General features: G+C 37.4%; 4 protein-coding genes across 4 annotated transcripts; 1 reads left to right on the plus strand and 3 right to left on the minus strand.

Annotated features, from left to right (window-relative positions):
- Positions 1 to 1,042: 1,042 nt before the first annotated feature.
- rab30 (RAB30, member RAS oncogene family) lies at positions 1,043 to 5,647 on the minus strand. The gene is made up of 5 exons (XM_034113007.1): positions 5,498 to 5,647; positions 4,180 to 4,279; positions 4,016 to 4,099; positions 3,730 to 3,913; positions 1,043 to 2,765 (listed from the first exon to the last, which is right to left on the minus strand). Exons 2-5 carry the CDS (start codon positions 4,270 to 4,272, stop codon positions 2,515 to 2,517), a joined length of 612 nt encoding a protein of 203 aa, XP_033968898.1. The 5' UTR covers positions 4,273 to 4,279; positions 5,498 to 5,647; the 3' UTR covers positions 1,043 to 2,514.
- A 938-nt stretch (positions 5,648 to 6,585) lies between these two features.
- Positions 6,586 to 8,461, plus strand: ndufc2 (NADH:ubiquinone oxidoreductase subunit C2). The gene is made up of 3 exons (XM_034113009.1): positions 6,586 to 6,839; positions 7,635 to 7,778; positions 8,204 to 8,461. The coding sequence occupies exons 1-3, from the start codon at positions 6,701 to 6,703 to the stop codon at positions 8,251 to 8,253; spliced, it is 333 nt and encodes a 110-aa protein (XP_033968900.1). The 5' UTR covers positions 6,586 to 6,700; the 3' UTR covers positions 8,254 to 8,461.
- A 4-nt stretch (positions 8,462 to 8,465) lies between these two features.
- thrsp (thyroid hormone responsive) lies at positions 8,466 to 9,214 on the minus strand. Its single transcript, XM_034113008.1, has one exon. It carries the CDS (start codon positions 9,132 to 9,134, stop codon positions 8,718 to 8,720), a length of 417 nt encoding a protein of 138 aa, XP_033968899.1. The 5' UTR covers positions 9,135 to 9,214; the 3' UTR covers positions 8,466 to 8,717.
- Positions 9,215 to 10,965: 1,751 nt separating this feature from the next.
- guca1c (guanylate cyclase activator 1C) lies at positions 10,966 to 12,681 on the minus strand. The gene is made up of 4 exons (XM_034113010.1): positions 12,487 to 12,681; positions 11,867 to 12,016; positions 11,311 to 11,398; positions 10,966 to 11,115 (listed from the first exon to the last, which is right to left on the minus strand). Exons 1-4 carry the CDS (start codon positions 12,679 to 12,681, stop codon positions 10,979 to 10,981), a joined length of 570 nt encoding a protein of 189 aa, XP_033968901.1. The 3' UTR covers positions 10,966 to 10,978.
- Between the last annotated feature and the right edge of the window lie 3,989 nt (positions 12,682 to 16,670).

Consider the following 16,670-nt stretch of genomic DNA (forward strand, 5'->3'; position numbering starts at 1 on the left):
TCAACTGACTGTGTGAACGTGAAAATTAATAGAATATCCCCTCCCATCTTCAGAGCAATCTGACTATTATAACATTAGCGTTAAGAAAGCTTACTTAAATATCTGCCACGACATAAGTAACCGGATCAGAGTAACATTAAGTACAGTCCGCGGCACTGTGAGTGCAGACGTAGATGTGTCCCATTATCATTCATATCATATCACATCATAATGTATCATATATTTCCTTATCTGAGTCAGCTGAGCCGTATCTGGCCGTGCAACACTCACAGTGTCACATACTGTATGCAGAAGTATTATTTTAAGCAACACATTAAATTGACGAAACACTCGAGTCAAATGTAATTAAAGTCAGATCGTGTCTTGGACGGGGCAGTGATATCATAAACCTGTTAATGTACGCATTCAAACACTTTTTCTGTTACCAGCTGTATTCACCTTGCAGGTGCAGCTATGTGGCTTTGATGCTGGATAAAGTGTTTAAGTCATGGATGTTTAAAGTTTAACTTCTTCATATTTGACTAATATTAAAGTTCACTTTTCATTCAGGAAGTATGACGCTGCGCTGTCAGTACGCTTCTCCGTGTTTGAGATTGGTCGAATGCTCCAAATACCACCCCTTTCATGTGAACGCGCACCTAACTAGATAGGACACGGCGGCTTGAGCGATCCACTTGATATCCAGCGTCGTAGTACAGTTTAGCGCCAGCGCGTATGTTTTGGATTACGCCAACCGGCTAACTCCAACATATCCAGGTTAAGTTGAACCAGCTTCGTAGTACAGGCCTCTGGGGAAAACCCATAGGCTAAGTCTGTGTTGATTTTAATCACGATGGTTTGCTCACCCTCTAGTGGTCACTGCAACATACAATTAGCCACACCTGCATCAATGTAGACATTATGGCATACTACCACTTCCGGTAATGTCTTTCAAAATAAAACTTCCAATGTATATAGGTGTAGTAACTCGTTGTCGCCGCACGAGGGCAGTACATAGACATGACAATGATTGGCCATAAGCAATAACATGACAAATACACACTATTTAGTGTAATTATTTAATGTTATGCAGATTAATTTTTTTAGGAATTATTTTGTACACATAAAGGAAAATAAGCACAACATCCCAATAGCGTTTTCCTCCAATTTCCCATATTGGGTTGACAAGGAGATGCAAAGGATTAACAATAAATCACTGCTGTTAAATCTAGGTAAAAGGCAAAACAAAATGCTCGCCGGTTGTACGAAGGGATTACAGAAAATAATAAGTATAAAAGCAAAGTGCCAAAGTGTACAACAAGTCCGTACAACAAAAGACATAATGTTACAATAAAATAATAACTGTGCAGTATATGGCATTGTGCAATACAGTACATTACAGTTATGGTAAATATATAAAAAGATAAAGTTAGACACTACAAATTATGGCAATACATGCTGGACAATCAAGAAATTTCACATTAAAAGAATATGAAGTACAACAATTTATACGAAACTACATGAACATATCCCTTCAAACAAATAAGAAGTGATACAATTTCATGGCTAGGCAGCAACCACAAAGGCAGAGAAATATTTACGTCTATGGGTAAAAGAAACAGCTGACAGACAAATAAAAAAGTCAATTGATTAAAATGTTTATATTTTCTACTGATGATTGCCAATATCTGAGGCCTTTCCAAATGCTTTATATCATATCAACAGACTAATCGAAGCAATGCATGTATGCTAAAAAAAAGAAAACGTCACATAATAATGTGTCAATTTAGTAATTATATATGTTTAAATTAATGTTATCCGACACAAAAGAAATATTTTAGCAGCAAGTAGAAATCCTATATTGGAAACAAATATTTCACAGTTTGTTATGACGGGTGCAAATAACTACACATAAATGAGATTAAAATTGTATGCAGTTCTCAGAGCAGAAGAACCTAGCGGGGAATAAATGATTGTTCAAAAGATTTTAGGGCAAGTTTGCAAAACCTTTTTGCAACTTGATCAGACTTGGTCATCTGAAAAGCGTACTGTATGTAAACATATTATTATCATTTACTGATAACCTCCAATGATCATGACACTTGTTGTCAGCTATTTGGAATCTGTAACAAAATACCTGGTATAACCTTTTAGTCACATAATACTGCTGGTGAAAATAAATGTTTATTGAAAATGTATACTAAAGCCCAAACAGCAAAATAAATCTGCCATTTGACCATTAAGAAGGACAAATGGAGCCCTACTTCTATTCCTGGATGCAACAGGCAGAAAACTATACATCCTGTTGCATGGCTGACAATATCTCCAGAACGACAGCATCTAAAATGCTGGTTCCTGCAAGGCCAAACTAAAGTTGACTTACTTCCGTGTAGAGCTTTAAAAAAGGCATGGGGCTAGAAATGACTAAGAAGTGGCTTTATGCCATCTTAGAGGGACCTAGGCATTGGGGCTCTGCCCTGTGTCCTCTACAGTCAATGACTACTAAGTTACCATGTGCAGAAGTCTGAGCCCTCTCTAATTGATGTTGCAGCAGGTCAAGTAACTGATGGCTTTACCCTCGCCGGGCATTGGGGCAGTGTCATTGTTATCCAGCTTGTTCTGTTTGGCCTCTCGAATGAGTTCGCAGGCCAGGTCCAGGAAAAGTTTCTCAACATTGTCGGACTCTTTGGCTGAGGTCTCCAGATACAGCATGCTCTGAGACTCAGCGAAGTCTTCAGCCCTCTGTCTCAGGACCTCTCTCTTCTCTGACAGATCTATTTTGTTACCTGTAAGACATAGAGCATTTATCTGTCATCACATGTGACAAGTATCTCAACACAGTTTGTGTGTTCATCAGGGGGTGGGGATGGAAGTATGGCAAATAGTTGAAGTGTTGATTTCATATCCTTGATAACAGCAGCAGTTCTTTCACTAGATGTACTGGCGTGAGCCAAAATGCTCACTAGTCAACTAGAAGGAGTTTGTTTTGGCTTTACTAGTTTTACACACTTTTATCAACTGGTTACCTAGTTAAGGTAAAAGTGTTACTAGTGAACTGTTTGAAGCCCCGTTTTAGATTAATAGTAAAGTAGTGAGGCTCACGGTTAGTTGGTTAGTTAGTTTAGTTACTAGTTGAACTAGTAAAATTCAAAATCCTCAACAGTCACACTGTTTTGAGTGTCTTTTAACATTATTAGTTTATGAGTGAGGCTGAAAATGTTCACTTGTTTTCATGTCAGTAGTTAGAGTTAGAGTGGCACTAGTGCGGTGCCTGGCATCACTATTAGGGCTTATGTTGGAACTTGTTGGAGAAAAATGCCACTAGTTGCTGCAAAAGACTGACAAGCACGAGTTTTTGTTCAACTAGTAAGACAGAATGCCAATCTAGAGTGACCAAATGTCAGACTAGTGTTGATAAAGAGCCAACTAGTGGGCGAAATATCAAGGACATGAAATAAATACTAAAATGGCTTCCCATAATGAAAGTGGAGGTATTTGAATGCTTGTGTGTGATGATGCATTTAGGCAAAGACAGTGTCTAATATTTGTATTAAAATACAATTATTATGAAGTGAAAACCACACAACAAAATGTATGTTCAATCAAGTTTAAATGTAAGTGAAAATCAGTCAAATCAAGCACACACTATTTTTTACAGTGTTCTAATGAAAAACACTGATTAAATAAAGGACCCTTATTATGCAATGTAATGTAATGTAAATGATTCAAGTGAAAAGTAAAGCTTCTTACCGACTAATATAGTCACCACGGTGGTGTTGGCATACTGCTCGATCTCCCTCAGCCACTCTGGAAGGCACCTGAAGGAGTCCTCACAGGTAATGTCGTACGTGAGAATGAGGGCGTTGGCACTACGGTAATAACTCTGAGTGATGGAGCGGAATCTCTCCTGCCCAGCTGTGTCCCATATCTGCAGCTGGAAAACAAAGTATAAGAAATCAGCAACTTTCCATCCAATTGTTTACAAAACACAAAGGAATCTGATTTTGTATAAAACAATGTTTCAAAGTCTGGGTACCTTGACCTTCTCCCCTTTGATTTCCACTGTTTTAATCATGAAATCCACTCCAATAGTAGCCCCTTGTCCAGGTGGGAAAAGGCCCTAAAATGAAAACAGAAATAGAGAGTATGATACTCTGTAAATGAATTACTTCAAACTCATAAACTCAGAATCATACAAACCTGAGTAAAGCGCCGGACAAGACATGTCTTCCCAACTCCAGCATTTCCAATCAGAACTATTTTGAACAGGTAGTCATAATCTTCCATGCTCATGATAAACCTTAAAAAAATAAAAGGAAAATATGGGGTATAAGTAACATTGAACATGAAATCACTGCATTGCATGTGTCCAAGTGGATCACCTTATAATGGATGCTGATGCTACTGGCACAATTCTGAAAAGTCCTGAAGTTAGACAGTTAAAATGCTGACGAAACAATTAACTAACCGTTGCATCCTCAGGAGGACAACAGCTGACATTTGAGCTGAATAACCTTCACTTTTTAGTTAAATATGCCCTTGTTCAGAGTTTCAGAATGTACATTTTAATTCTGATCTAGCTCTGTAACATACAGTACGGTAATACACTAACAGCACTGGAAAATGGATGATAAATTTTTATTTTAAATACTCAAAACTACTGATTACGTTCAACAAGTATCAGTATTCTAATAAGATAATTCATGTTCTAGTTGCCCCTCCTTGATTCTGGTTTCATATGTCATAAAATACACATTCTTAACTTGTTTTGTATAGTCTATCATTAAGGCCACTGACCACAAAGAGGACATTTTTGGTCCCCTCATTTCCTAATAGTTTTGCTTAGCAGTTGTTAGGGGGAAGTCGTGCACCCTTTTTGGGCTATAACGGAGCCACGGAGGCTGGAGACACTGTCGGAAAGATTAATCTGCAATATTAAACGCATATCGGTAGCTGATGGGTCTGTTGCTTCAGTCAGTGTCCACACATTACACAGTGAGATGCATGTAATGGATAGTAAAATACAACTTTAGTATTCTCTGCAATAGATACCGTTACATTTGCTCCGACAGCAGCATTGAGTGGGGCCTATGCGTGCGTGAAAACGAAATATCTCATTGTAAAAGATAACAGAATAAATCAAACTGTTGCTTGCCAGACGATGCAAAACCCTGAATGACACCCTGAATACAATGGTCCATATTCTATAGTTACAATTACTGAAATAATTTGCATACAATTTGTTGCCTGTGTCGCATTTCCCCTTCCGCCCTTTTTTTTAAAACTTGTTTTGTAATGCAAATCAACATTATAGCACATTTTGCACAGACAGAATCTGAGTTACCGTTACATTTCTTCCCAATAATGATTCGCTTTCAGCCTGAGTCGATGGCCATTAGGGCGAAGCTAGCGAAGGTAGCAACTAGCAGCTACCGTGCAACTAGCCTTTTTGGCAAAATCTGTAGATGCAGGAGAGATATAAGTCAACTCTGCGAGTCGAGAAATAGCTTTTACTTACCAAAAACAAGGGGATAACCCCGGACTTAAAAACACTTGGTATGCATAGGTCACCTCATCAAACAGGCAAAGCCACTGCTGGGCAGGGCATATTCACTCTGGCTGTGTATCCTCAGCAGCTCAGCAGCATCAGCCTGTCTATAGAATAGGAGGAGGAGGAGGAGGAGGAGGAGGAGGAGGAGGAGGACTGCACTCAGATGATGTCATCAGTTCACATGCAAAGATAACAACATCACTCAATGCATCTAGAGAATAAAATCACCCTAATGCAAATGGTCGGGCCTTCTCTTCACTATGTATCATGGATATCTTAATTAGAAATCTATTCACGGTGAAAAATAGAAAAAATAAATAAAAAATAAAAACAATTGAAACGTAGGCTAGGCCTATAACATGACAAATGTGATTAATGAATGAGCTCCTGCCATGTGTATAACCCAATTTGTATTGTGTTCTAATACTGCACTATTCCTTTATTTAGTTGCTACATAGCCTAGGCCCTAGGCCTACATTTGTTTAATATTTCACTTTGGTGAATCAAAAAAGTTGAAAAGTAGCCTACACCTATGATCAATTTAAGTAGGGCTACTGCACCTCGGTGTTATTCTTATACGTTTTAACTTACTAACTAACTAACTAACTAGAGTATTAACGAACTAACTAACGTTACAACTAGCCTACTTGCTTAGCTACTGAACATAGTAGTGTACTCGCAGTGGTACGCCTACATTGTTAGCCTACCGTTGCTAATATGGCGATACATGCTAACAAAGTTCAACTCGTATGGTCCTAATATATTTATTATTTATTTATTTATTTTTGAAGTATTTCAAAAGCTATCTGTTTTATACAAGGCAACCAACGACAGTAGTTTAATAGAGTTGCTTACAGCGAGCCCACATACTGTAACGTTATAAGAGGTTTAATGTAAATAAACCCTTTATTGTATGTGAATATGTTATTTCATATAACATCTAATTAATGTAAAATCGTTGAAGTTAATTCACATTTTTGCTCAATGTAAAGTTTTACCTTCTGGCATTGGTTGCTAGGAAACAAGATAGTCGGAACTGAAGCGGTTCTCATGTGTTGTACCCGGACGTTTCATGCGGTTGCACAGCCCGTCCTTGACTTCCTACGAGAGGTAAAGAAAGCTAGTCGGTAGGTCACTCATATTTCTGAGTAAAAGCGGGGAATTGTCATCATGTGGTTCTTACCGGAGGAGGCGAAGGCTCTCCCTCCCCCGTCCCTCTTCAACAGGAACTCGGCGTGGCTGGCGCTTTCAGCCGGATTTGCTTCGATGCTCCATAATGCCATCAACCACAAGCCACCTCTGAAATCAGGTTAGCATGTTTGTTAGCAGGCTTTCAGACTTTAGCTTCTCTACAGAGCTGCTCTTTCCTCTCAAGCATTATGCAACATTTAATCATCATTTATTTTTTAATTTATTCTTCTTCTATCTATTTTTTTAATTTATTATTTTCTATGTGTTTTACTATGTTTTCTTATGTTTAGATGTTGTTGTTTAATCCGCTTGCTCTCTGTGTATTTTTAAGTGAAAGCACTTTGTAACTATGTTTGGAAAGGTGCCATATAAATCAAGTTTATTATTATTATTATTAATAATATAATGTATAAAAAAACCCTGCCCTGACATGGTGCACTTATAAGAGTCAACATTGTGTCATTGCAGAGCAGTCGCAGCCGAACGTTTTAAAAGGTTACACATCTCCTATGCTAGGCAGACATAGAGCAGGCATACTGTAAACATTCATCATATCAGCCTTACTTAAGTCAATATTAACAATAAACTCACTCAACAACATTTCCAGTGTCTGTTCTTTGGTGCTCATTTTCTTTTAGATAATGATAATAATACATGGCATTTATATAGCGCTTTTCCTGGTGCTCAAAGCGCTTAAGATCCCAACTATATACTCAATCTGGTGGGATATCCTTATGCTTGACTTATTTCTTTATGTCTTTGAATTTGACTTAATTTAAGAACAAGGTAGCACTTCTTAATTTGAAAGGTACAATGAACGCTTGTATTTATTCTTTCAATGCTAACCTTTACATTTATGCATTGTGTTGTGTGCTTAAATGACACTCATCCATGTCCATTTTCTTGTTTTAAGGTGTTCACCGACTTGTCCTAATGACAACAATTGGTTGGTACGTCGGCTACCATGTGACAAAAAGAGAACATTACCATTTTGCCAAAGTTGATCGAGATATGACAGAGTATATCAAACTGCACCCAGATAATTTTGTTGCAAAGGGTAAGTGAAATATCAGTGTTTTTGCTCTTCCAAAAGACCCCGACAGTGCTCTTCATGTTTATGTTTTTTCTATGCATGTTCATTAATATTTAACAATTACACTGATTAGTCCCATTTTATCCACCTGCAGTGCCCTTTTCTGAATATATTTTGGCATTCAAATGCATATTTTATTCCTTCCTTTTATCATATATTTTACCATCACTTAGGACGATTATATGCTAGTCACAGACCACAATTATAAAACAGGATAATGCGAGGATATGAAGCCCCATGCTGTGTATTTGTGCCATTCTTTCTGTCGTGCTTGATGTTCACTTTTGATTGATTTTTGATTTTTAAGTCTTCACATTAAGTATAAGAACATTGTGACCCATGTTTATGTGAATTTAAATGGTTTCTTTCTGTTTTTGTCTTCCCACCAGACAAAAAGACCTTTGCAGAGATTGTCGAGCCTTTCAATCCCATTCGCTAATTGGCGTCTGATGAGATGGAAGAGGAAGGGAGGGAGAAAACACTTTTAGACTACCATCTGTCTTCAGTGGTCTTTTTGTGAAATCTTTCTGTCAACTATTGTACAAATATTGTTATGTAATAAAATAAATACCCAAGTTTAAAATGTTTTCATTATTCAGAAGCATAGACATAATGAGTGTTTGCACATAAATCAATCCTAGAACACGGCTCTGTTGTTTCATGGTCTTTTAATCAGTCAACCTTTAAATCTTCAACCATCATTTCCAATGGGCTATTACAGTTAGCAAATGAATAGATAGATTTGGTTAACATTGACAAAGCACGGTTGTTCCAGGAATTGGGTCACTGAATGTAAACAGTTTGTGACAATCATGTGACTGTTACTTCTTGGCTGTTACATGTACAGCACATTTGAAAATCGCCAGATATTTAGCTTAATGTCCACAAGTCTTACATGTTTTTCTAATTTGCCACTCCAATGATGTCCATATATTTGTCAGTGAGACTCTGAGTCTTCTTGGTGAGGTCACTCATCACAGAAAATAGTCCTCTGAGGTGGAAGCCAAAGAGAGCCTCTGGATCTGTGTCCAACAGAGTCTCCAGGGTCTTGTTGAGCGCTGTGTTCTTGGCCTTGTGGTCATCCAGGCGAACCAGGTTGCTCTCCGCTGTGTTTCTTATGGCCTTGAGCATCAGGTAGTTGCTATACAGGTCTGTGCAGGACTCCTCTGCTGCCTCACAGTCCCAGAGGTCATCGGAGGGGACGTCTCGCAGCAGGCTGGGCAGGAGAATGGTCTGCTCCATGTCACAGACGGCTGAGCTGTACCGTCTCAGAGTCAAGAGGAGGCTGTTTTTGTTGAATTTGGCTTCGGCAGACTGCATGGTTCCAGTTGGATGTGGTTGGCTGTTTCTGTGCTGTGGTGGTCGACAGTAGAACGCCGTGTGCAGTGCAAAGACATGAGAGCACAACTGGGGAATTTATACGAAGAGCACAGGTGGGTTGATCCATGCAGTTACATAATTGCATCAGCCGAGGCATTTAGGAGCACGTTGTGTGCTATGTGGAGTCAAACTCTAATCTTTATTTGATTTACACAACCCACAGTCATGTCTGACCACTATGTACCTAAATGAACCTCTCTCAACACTTTAACAATGTAGATCACTGTGTTTGCCTGACAACATTATTTTATTTTTGTATTCAATCATTTAAATTACATTTAGCTGAGGCATGTCATTTGTTTTGCCACAACAGAAAGAGCCTCAGTTTTAAACTCAGGTTAGTTCTGTTTACATTTGCAGGTCATCTTCGAGAACTGCTTAACTCTAGTTCTGCTGTTGTTTGTCCATTTGAATAGGCAAAGAAAACTTGAATGATTATTCTTAAAAAATAAAATGTATCTTAAATATGATCCTACTAAACTCACAGAAATTGAGAAATGGTTGAGACGGTTTGTCCATTGGCAGGTAGTTCTGAAGAATAGCCAAGCACCACGAGAAACACAAAAGACCAGTTATTGTCACATAAAAACACACAGATTTATTGTTTAGAATGATAGCCGTTTCTGAGATATTACAATGTCAACCATTGAGTAAACATCGCAACATAGAAGACACCGATTGGAAGACAGACTTATTACCTAATTTTAAAACACAATATTAATATCATGTATATAATACACAATATACACATTATAATATGTAAATCAAGTGTAATCCAGTGCTTCTATATCCTTTCTGTTTCTTTCTAACTTTACTTTGTCTCCCTTTCCCAAGTGCACATTAACCAAAGTTAAAGAGGAATTTGAAAGATATCATTATTCATTTGAATGATTATCTTTTTTCAAAATGTATCGTCATCATAAATGATTTTTAACCTAACATGTAATATAAATCTGATACTGTGGCAGCCCTACATGTACATCTGTATCTTATTCGGTGAAAAACGGAAGACTAATACAATATTAAAAACTGCTCTTTTGTAAATGTTTTTTTAAGGGGAAAAAAAAAATTTCAACAAACATTTTTTGTGATTTTAAGGCAACAGTGTAACCTAAATAATTGTCAAATATAATAAAGCAAAACATTTCATGTTAAATATTTGTACATGCAGTAACTACATGGATAGTCAGATACCATCCAATTTATATACAAGCAACAGTGTAGTTATGCACATGAACAACAACACAAAACCAACTAGATTGAACAGTCTCGGGGATAGTTTTGAATAGTGTTAACACCCAAATGCGTAATTATGTCTGACATAGGGAGTGTTTTCTCTAATGAAGTTTGTAACCAAATTAACAAAGATTTTAGCAGTTGTCTTCTTTAAACCAAGAGTCAATCAAAGGGACTCATTCACCACATTTTGCATCATCTACTCGAGCCATGATAGGAACCTGAAAGCAGATGTGTCCTCCTTCACTGAGAGACTCACGAAACACGCAGCTTGTTAAAATGTTGTAAAATGTAACAAAGCTGGAGGGCCACCGTTCAAGAAAGGGGGGACAGGTTCGCCGCTTCCCTCAGGCGACATACAGTGACATCATATCTGTGTGGGGCTGCTCACTCAGTTCATTCAGTTCAGTGCAGTTTGAGATGGGACTTTGCTCTTCAACCATTAAGCACATAGAGTACATTATTTCCTAAACACTGCTGCATTCTGAAAATCCTTTCGAAAAGCGCAATCACAATTTTCCACAAAATCCAGCTTGTTGATTTCACGTTCAGTTTATAGCTCTCTTCTGTTGACCGTTCAGGATAATTTCCAAGACTTTTGTAAGATCCATCATCTTGCCAAGCATGTCCATGATGTCGGGATGTTCGTGGGCTCCACTGATGAACTCCTCCAGGGTCAGCTCACCTGAGGAGACACGTAGATAAGATGGAAATGGCATGAACACATTTTAACCAGTGTGTAAAAATGGGTATAAGAAATCATATATTAGGATATTTCACGACTACTAGAGTTATGGAGACATTATTTCTAAAGAACACTATTGTCTTTTTCTTGGCTATGAAATCATTACATTAGTCATGGATTGACTATAGTTCTGACCTTCTCCGTTGACATCAATCTTCTCATATATAAGAGTTACAATCTCTTCTGGAGGGACGTCATAACTTCTGGTGATATCTTGAATAGCCTGTTGAAGGAGTTACAATTAATGGTTAGTTCAATCGACACTGGCAAAGGTTAATCAATTCAATTAAACACTGCGCCTTTCCTCATTAAGCTCCTGAATGCTAACCCTAAATAGGAGTCATTTATTTGGGTTCCTCTACACCAAATACGGTCTCTAAAATGACTACTATGACTAAATCCACAGTATATATAAATATATATATGATTTTACTTGACCTAAGTGTCAGTACCTACAGTTATTACAGTAACAAAATGGTGACAAGGTAAAAAGTGATCATGTAATATGTACAGTATGACTGCTTTAGTGACTAAATGATGTAATAGGGCCATATTTTGACTTGGAGTTGGATAATAAGCCCCCTGGATTAGATGTCTACTGGCTAAACTTAACCATTCAGAAAACTTTGAAATGCCCAGTCTCTAAGATCTGTAAAACTAAAAGTATGGAACAAGAAAGAAGAAAACACACCTTGAATATGGTCTCTAATTCCTCCTTGTCAATTTTCCCATTTCCGTCCTGATCAAAGAGCTTGAAGTACCACTTGAGTTTCTGGTTAATTTCTCCTTTCAGCAATAAACTAATTGCTGCGATGTATTCCACAAAGTCTATATAGCCATCCTGCAAAAGGACACATACAAATTACAATTATGAATAGGATTATGAATCAATTTGATTAATCAGCAACAACAAAAGGTATTTTTTCAATTAAGGTTTTCTAAATAAAACGGTTTAATTGATCAGTTTATCATTCTATGCATTCTTTGGTTTTAAGCGTTGTGAAAGACGTCAGGAATCAAAGACTAGAGTGTAAACTCAATTGATCTAGAGACTTCAACTGGTAGCATTTATAACAATCCTACACTATTCACGTAAAATAATTTGAAATAATGCAGTAAAACTCTTTTTTTCCAACAGAACGTTTCGGGTCTACATTACCAAAGAACTGATTTGATTTATTCAACAAGGTACATGCATTAGGAATTTGCAAGCAACTGTCTTGTCAGTTGGAAAATTGTTACCAGACTTTGAGTCAATCACAAAATCCACTGTCACCTGGGCAGTGAATAAAAACTCAGGTGATTTCTTACCCTATCCATGTCAAAGGTAAGGAAGACCTGTTCCACATAGCTGCTGGCCTCCTCTGTCATTCCGTTCATGTCAAGTATAGTTCTGAGCTCAAACAGCGTTATGAGTCCTGAAGGGGACTCCTTCATGAATTTGGTGTACCAATGATGCATGTCCTCCTCCAGGATATCATCCAAGGTGGGGTATGCGGCACCCATTATTCCCTTCAGAGATGTAATTTAGTCCAGAATCCTGCAAAGAGCCAGTGGTGAGGCTGAGACGAGAGAGAACAGAGTTCCTACAGAGCTCTGCAGCACTGAGGTCCGGCTGAAATGACATGCAACAAACACCTTAATCTGTAAATCCTAGCACAGCCAGAAGAGGACATAACTCCTTAATTGGATAACTGCAGGAGTCTTCCAAGAAGTGCAGGACATTGCATGCTATATGACTGAAGTGGGCTTGGTTACTGGTTTCCACGGATCGGTAACTCTTATGCGTGACAAAGGAAGCCCCTTTGGACTCTCGACTCTTAGAGTTTGCAGGTTTTAATAAAGACTTCTGCCATGGAGCTGCAGTCAAAGTGTATTCTTTTTTTTCCATACTAACTTTATTTTATCATATTTTTTTCTAGTTTGCTCTTTAGTCAGGTATTTACATAACTATTTATATATATATACATTTTATATTTTCACCTGCATACTCAAATGTTTGACGCATACAAACAAATCTAAATGTGCACACATAACTGTATGCCAACTATTTCAGTTTATCACATATTTCTTGGATTCCTCAGGGAATTAACAAAGGGAATTCTTCTTGGAACCAACTAATCCTATTTAAAACACAGACATGCTAGGAAATATGTCTGAGCTACAAACACATACATTACATACATTTCTTTTTTGGGGGGAGGTGGGGATTTTAAGTTGTACATCAACATTTAAAGGAGAAATAATATTTTGAAAGTTCTAGATATTATTTCCTTCTGAAATTTTAATAATGATGTTGCTGAAGTAATGAATGGTGTTACTGTTGGGGTTGGTCAATAAGGGATGCTGAAGTCGATTTGAATAACAGTCTATTCTTATAAACAGTTCACGTCTATGGCAAACATATGCTATGGCTCTTTGTTGAGTTACAAATACTGATGAAACTTGGGATGAATGACTTTACACTTTAGATAAAATATAATACAATGATAAATTATCATACTTAGTATTATTAATAAAAGACCTATATGCATTTTCAATATTCATTTATTTTTATTTTGTGCTCATGTTTATTATATCTCCTTTTGCTACCCTTTTTTGAAAAATCTACTTTGAAGCAAAAACCATGCAGTTTTGGCATGCAGTATAAATGTGTTATTTTTGCCTTTAAAAAGTTATGCATACTAAACGGCCATGGAAAGTCTCACTCTGATGGATTCAATGAGCCCAATTGTAACCATGTGTTATATTGATAGTCCCTAAAGTAGCCCTTTCATTTGATTGACACCACTTGTTGAAACTTGATCTCACTGAGTTTTTTTTAGTCCCAAAATAATCATAACTTCATTAAAACTTGACAAGCACAAACTACAGACCCATGACATTCAGAGGATGTATGGCTTTACTAGTTATATTGACAGTAAACAGGGTTACTGAGCAGTTTCCACAACAGAAGTGCTCACATTATATATGGCAAAAAGACAACTACAATCTTTGCAGGGACGTTTTTGATACTTAATCAGTGCAAGATTGCATTTCTATGGTGTTCTTCAAGGTCTTGGTGTGTTAGTGTGGCATTTTGAAAGTACTTTTAAGTACTTTTATCAATTCTCAAGTGCTCAAAAATGAAACAGTTTAGCAATTAATCCAGTTAAGGAACAAATAGCATCAACTCAACATTTGCTGAAAAGATTTAAGAGACAAAATGGATCATCCCCTACTCTGTACACCTATACAAAAAGGGTTTGATTGGTAAGAGATTAAAGTAGTTTTCCTGGTATGTTAAGTAACAGATATTAGCAAAAGCTAGTTCAGATGTAGCCTAGACTACCCTGAATATATTTTATTCCTCACAAAGAAATGTGGAGGACCGAAATATGATTTTGTCTGCAGAAGTGTGTGTGTGTGTGTGTGTGTGTGTGTGTGTGTGTGTGTGTGTGTGTGTGTGTGTGTGTGTGTGTGTGTGTGTGTGTGTGTGTGTGTGTGTGTGTGTGTGTGTGTGTGTGTGTGTGTGTGTGTGTGTGTGTGTGTGTGTGTGTGTGTGTTATTTATCAAAATACTTAATTGTTGTTGTATGCATTTGATAAAAATGACATGGAGTTTAGCTGTAAAGAGATGATCTGTTTGAATAAATTGACTTTCCTTGCCAAACATATCAAAAGAATAAAACCATTTCCAACTCATTCCAGCCTGTGATCAAACGGCTTGGTTTAAAATAACTCAAATGTCTTCTGTGTGATCAACATGCAGTAAGGCGAGCAGGCAGACATGTTTGTTTTTACTTTCAATGCCAGAACAGGTGTTATGCTTTAAGAGGATTAAGGTTTTACAATCATTTCCTAGAACAGAACATAATCATCAATCTGATTACATAAACTCAAGCCGTAAGATAAAAAGAAGCAGTTATTTTACATCTCTGGCATCTAAGTGTGAGTCAATTGGACTATATAAAAGTCCCGCCGATCCTTAATGGATAAATACACGTTTAACCAGCCGTTGTGACCCCTGATCCGTGCTTGACCTAAGTGTGGCTCTGGACAGCCAAAGTAAAGACAGTAGTGGTTTTTAAACCAACCAGGCTATCGAAGATCAGCGAGCTTATTATAGTAAATCTGGCTTTAGACGATTACCAACGCTCAAAATAGGGTTGAGAAGATGGAGCAGCGGGGGACATCAGGCAGCACAGACAGCACGCGCAGCACGGGCAGCTAGTATCTATTAAGTAAACACAACCAAGATTAATGCTGATGCCATGTGCGATGGCACAGGGTCACTCACTGCTGCCAACAGATTCAGAAAAGTGTTGACTTACACAGAACAGAGATAAACTAAATACAGTAAAGAGAAGCTTACAGTTGTCTAGTCAAAATCAATAGACTCCCCAAATGTGAAGGTTTATTCGTGTTTATTCAACATTTGCAATATTTGAGGGTTTCAAAGAGCAGGTGGAGTGATATGGTTTTATGCACAATAATGAATTGTTGAAACTCTTGGATCCCACTGATGATCTGCTGTATAAACTCGATCGTTTGACCAGCATGTGACTGTCATGCAGCAAGGATGTTTGAGGACTGCAGGTGCATGTATATACAGTGTTTCCTCTTCATGTTTAGTAGCCCATGTGGAAAAAAGGCTCAGTATTTATGTCTGTTTTTAAAACAGTATTTACACAATGTGTTCACATGATTCTGTGTCTTTTCAGAATAGCCCATATTGGTACCTCAAAAATGTATTTGTGCAATCATTCAGAGACAATTTATTGCTACAGCAAAACGAATACAAAAAAATGACATGCCAACTTGCAGAGGTTGGTAGTATCTTGTACTTAAATAAAAGTAGACCAGAGAGTAGGAATACTCTGTTACAAGTTCAAGTCCTGTATTCAAAATGTTACTGAAGTAAAAGTACAAAGTATTAGCATAGAAATATACTTAAAGTTCCAAAAGTAAAAGTACTTATTATTGCAGATTGGTCCATTTCAGAATAATATACATTTTACATGATATTATCAAACCCTTCCTGCAAAAGATAATCAAAGCTTTTACCACAAAAAGGCAAAAAGTGAAAATAGTGTATTAGGTTAAGCTTCAACTTCTTACATCTTGTACCGAGTGCTACCGGTTGAAGTGAGGTCTCATTAATAACCATCTGGTGGAAGTGGAGAATGGCATGTGTGTGACCGGATAACTTGGCACAAACATTAATCACAGCTGTAATCTTATTAGAGTACAGACATGTTGACATGAACACTTCCAGGAAATATATATATTTTTAAATCACACAGCTCCCTAGTTCATATACATGTGATATGTCACCAATTACATTTAAAAAACAGCTACCAATACAAATTAAATATGAAAATGTCCTTGAATGTCACTCCTAACGGAGACAGACAAATCCAGGAAGCCAAGATAAACAAAGGAACCAGTAATAGCTCACCTGCATGTTTAACATGCACTCCCTCTACTGTTGAACCATAAAGAACATAAACAAAT

The sequence above is a fragment of the Trematomus bernacchii genome, unplaced genomic scaffold (genome assembly GCF_902827165.1).
Source record: "Trematomus bernacchii unplaced genomic scaffold, fTreBer1.1, whole genome shotgun sequence".
NCBI classification, from domain to species: domain Eukaryota; kingdom Metazoa; phylum Chordata; class Actinopteri; order Perciformes; family Nototheniidae; genus Trematomus; species Trematomus bernacchii.

Excerpts from the sequence above, each read along its gene's own strand:
- ndufc2 (XM_034113009.1), top strand. The coding sequence starts at position 6,701 with ATGTGGTTCTTACCGGAGGAGGCGAAGGCTCTCCCTCCCCCGTCCCTC. Across the intron at positions 6,840-7,634 it reads CAAGCCACCTCTGAAATCAG|GTGTTCACCGACTTGTCCTA; the intron begins GTTAGCATGTTT and ends TCTTGTTTTAAG. Across the intron at positions 7,779-8,203 it reads AGATAATTTTGTTGCAAAGG|ACAAAAAGACCTTTGCAGAG; the intron begins GTAAGTGAAATA and ends TCTTCCCACCAG.
- thrsp (XM_034113008.1), bottom strand. The coding sequence starts at position 9,134 with ATGCAGTCTGCCGAAGCCAAATTCAACAAAAACAGCCTCCTCTTGACT.
- rab30 (XM_034113007.1), bottom strand. The coding sequence starts at position 4,272 with ATGAGCATGGAAGATTATGACTACCTGTTCAAAATAGTTCTGATTGGA. Across the intron at positions 3,914-4,015 it reads TCAAAGGGGAGAAGGTCAAG|CTGCAGATATGGGACACAGC; the intron begins GTACCCAGACTT and ends TTTGTTTTCCAG. Across the intron at positions 2,766-3,729 it reads CGTGGTGACTATATTAGTCG|GTAACAAAATAGATCTGTCA; the intron begins GTAAGAAGCTTT and ends TATGTCTTACAG.
- guca1c (XM_034113010.1), bottom strand. The coding sequence starts at position 12,681 with ATGGGTGCCGCATACCCCACCTTGGATGATATCCTGGAGGAGGACATG. Across the intron at positions 11,399-11,866 it reads AATTAGAGACCATATTCAAG|GCTATTCAAGATATCACCAG; the intron begins GTGTGTTTTCTT and ends CTCCTTCAACAG. Across the intron at positions 11,116-11,310 it reads GATTGATGTCAACGGAGAAG|GTGAGCTGACCCTGGAGGAG; the intron begins GTCAGAACTATA and ends GTGTCTCCTCAG.